The sequence below is a fragment of the Triticum dicoccoides genome, chromosome 5A, assembly GCF_002162155.2.
Source record: "Triticum dicoccoides isolate Atlit2015 ecotype Zavitan chromosome 5A, WEW_v2.0, whole genome shotgun sequence".
Classification (NCBI taxonomy): Eukaryota; Viridiplantae; Streptophyta; class Magnoliopsida; order Poales; family Poaceae; genus Triticum; species Triticum dicoccoides.
In genome coordinates, this window is record NC_041388.1 from 558159529 (window position 1) to 558162941 (window position 3413).

The window sequence follows — 3413 nt, forward strand, 5'->3', positions numbered from 1 at the left end:
ACCCGGGCCCCGGCGTGCCGCGGCGGGCGCGGCGGAGAGAGGAGGCGCGGGCGAGCTGACGTGGCGCGATGTAAGTGGGCGAGGGCGCCGGCGCGATGACGTGGCGTCCCCTCACTGGTCGGAGTGAGGTGGCCGGCGGACATGTCCGTCGGCGGCGATTTTTGTCCGGCAGCGCGAGAGGAGCGGGGCTAGGGTTTCATCCGTGAAAATTTCGGGGGAGAGGACATATATATAGGTAGAGGGAGCTAGGAGAGTCCAAATGAGGTGCGGTTTTTGCCCACGTGATCGTGATCGAACGGCCGAGAGGATGGAGAGGGTTTGGCTGGGTTATTGGGCCACTTTGGAGGGGTGTTGGGCTGCAACACACACGAGGCCTTTGCGGTTCCCCGGTTAACCGTTGGAGTATCAAACGAACTCCAAATGGCACGAAACTTGACAGGCGGTCTACCGGTGGTGTACCAAGGCCGCTTGGAAAATCTCGGTTCATTCCGAGAAAGTTTAACACCAGCACCCGGAAAAGAACAAAAGGAGGCGTCGGAGGACGTTAAAGTGTCGGATTGAGAAACGGACAACGGGGAAAATGCTCGGATGCATGAGACGAACACGTATGCAAATGAGATGCACATGATGACATGATATGAAATGCATGACACGCAAACAAATGACAAGGGAACAACGGCGAATAACTGGAAGACACCTGGCGCAACGGTCTCGGGGCGTTACACGCCCGCCGCACCGCCGGACCCCACGTTCGCCCGGCGTTTCTCTGGATCCCGCTGTCCCGCGCCAGCCAAGACGGAGAGGATGGGGAGAAGCTCCGCTGCCGCCCAGCCGGCCAGGCTTCGCCCGACGGCGCTATGGACGGCGGCGAGGAGGGGGAGAGGAGGAAGAGACTCGAGGGGCGGCGGCTAGGGTTTTCCCCCCGGGTCGCCCGCGAGGGCGACGTGAGGGGCGATAAGACGGTCAGAGATGGTAACTGAGCACTAGGTTGTTATCTGTGTTGTCTGATTTTTGCCATGCACTGTGGGCTGTGGCTGGACATGGTGTTGGCAAATACACTAGAGATCATGGGCTGAGACAATACAATAGAGATCATGTCGAGGCTGGAAAATTTGCTTAACTTGTGGTGCCCGTGTTCCTTCTCACAGTAGTTGTTTTATGTGGTGAAAGTTTATGAGGCCAAATAACAGTTATGCTGTTCCAGGATTTCAGTCCAAGCAGATTTATGTTTTGCAAGAATTAGTGTACTTACATGCAGAACCAATTTTTCGTAGATAAGTGCTTACAAGATTTATGTGGTTAATATTTCTGCAGAATTTACAAACAAGAGTGAAACCTATAATGATGAGTGATGATTATGGTATTGATTACTGGATCAATAATGCATAGCAAGGAAGCTATTTTACTGGAAAAAAGTAAGTCCAGTCTTAAACTTAGTAAATCGTAATTAGTGTTCATCCACGCGCGCCCATCGCCGAAACTCCGCAGCGCCATGCCGCCGTGATCCGTTGTCGGCCTTGCGGTAAATGTAACACCGCTCCTCCTCTTGCCACCTCCATCCATCACTTGCTCCAAAACGATGCCCCCAGGAGGGAAAGCGATACAGAGAACGCCATCATCGTCTGATTCGGGAGACCCAGATCTAGGGTTTCCCTCGGAGCATCCTGAGCCTGATGACGCAAACTGCAACGACGATGCCTCGACAAGGAAACGACATCAAAGACGCCGCCATCATCCGCCATGACCGTAGTCTGCGCGATTTTCATCGGCACTTGTGCCACCGGGCGTGCGCCGTCGGCTTCGCTGGTCCCTTCAACGGGAGCAAATTCCAAAACGATGCCCTGAAGAGGGACTACGATGCAAAAGCACCACATTGCTCGATCCCAAGGAGATCTAGGGTTTCCCCCCGAAGTTGTCCGCGCCGTCAAGGACCAAACAAGGATGGAATCTGCAGATCCGCCCAGCTGCCGACGTGCTGCACCCGCCATCGCACCGACCGTGACCCGCTGTGCCGCCGCCGTCCACCACACGGGGGCGAGTCGGGAGGAGGCAGCACTGTATGCCTTAAATGGGGGAGAATTTTACTTCCCCGCCCTCTGCACCAACTAGGGATGCATACGACCATTTTAGTATGAGTACCAAGATAAACATGGTCCTCAGAAATTTTTAAATGAGTATGAAGATAAATGAGTATGAAGATATTTTTTAATGAGTGGTTCCACCACACATCAAACTTGATCGTCAATAAATGAAGAAAAACCTCTGTGCATCACCGGTCAATTCTATGAATTGAACTCGGATCGTTAGGCTGCACAACCGCATACCCAACCACTCAACCAAGGCTCCCATGTACGTCTGGTAAGCTTTTTTCCCATCGGATGTTACTCATGGTAGTCACAGGTGCACTTGCTTTGAGGATGTGAGGTGTTATAATGGCGTCCTTTATGGGACTTTCTAAGACGTGTTGACAAGCCCGGGGCTTAGTCAGGGATGATAATGAATGGTTCAAGATTTTCGAAGTAGCTATTGTATGGGCTACTCATTTTCAGTTACGGTATCTCTTTATGACAATTTTGTTGCACTATGAAATTACAAGTGGCCCTGCGCTGTTTGACCCAGCAAGGCAGAATATATATCTTCCTCATTTTAAAAAACATATCTTCCCTATTATAATTTTAATTAGTTGGGATTCTTACGGTGGTAATCTTCCTCTTTTTGCAACATAGGTCTTTTTACCTCTTCTATTTTGTATCACATTCTATTAAATAAATGGAATTCTTATTTGTTGCAGGAGAACCGGTTGTGGACGAAGTGCAGATGTTCAAAGTTTCAGTACAGCAGCTTCATTTCGGTTGCAAAGCTTGCTTAAGTAACTTGGTTAGAATGGTCCAATAGTTCATCATCTCTGAGCGCTGCATACAAAAAATCAGGTTATGGATTTTGGTGGCTGTCTTTCTTATTCTCATAGCTGTTTGCTTAATTTCTTTTGATGATCTCTTTACACGACTTTCAGATTGAGCCCATTTGCACCTGTCAATCTTATAGACATATATGTGGCTGGCTACACCTATCCCTTTACTACCACAGTTACCGTCTTATTATCTGTATTAGCCAAATTGTTCCAGGTCTTTCTAACTCTTTCATGGACATCTTCTATGAACCAGAGCACACTGTTCTTGTCAGGGACCTTCCTAGCCCATACATATACTGGGCTGGCCCTTGGATATCACATGGGCCAGGCCTGCCTGTGCATTACCGACTGCTACGGGCTACAAGTACTAGGAGAGGAAGCAACGAAGAATCTATCCAGTGGATCAACAAACCGGCGGCGGTGGCTACCTCTTTCCCCTTCCTCCTCCTTCCCCCAATTCTTATATCCAGACTTGTAATCTCTAAATTGCAACCTGGGTTCG

General features: G+C 49.8%; 1 protein-coding gene across 1 annotated transcript in view; it reads left to right on the top strand.

The window, feature by feature from the left end:
- LOC119302800 overlaps positions 1-3333 on the top strand; it is a 9253-nt gene extending 5920 nt beyond the window's left edge. Inside the window, exon 3 of the mRNA XM_037579843.1 lies at positions 2792-3333. Within this exon, the coding sequence (XP_037435740.1) occupies positions 2792-2895 (104 nt within the window). The 3' untranslated portion in view covers positions 2896-3333. The remainder of the gene's footprint in view (positions 1-2791) is intronic.
- The last annotated feature ends 80 nt before the right edge of the window (positions 3334-3413 follow it).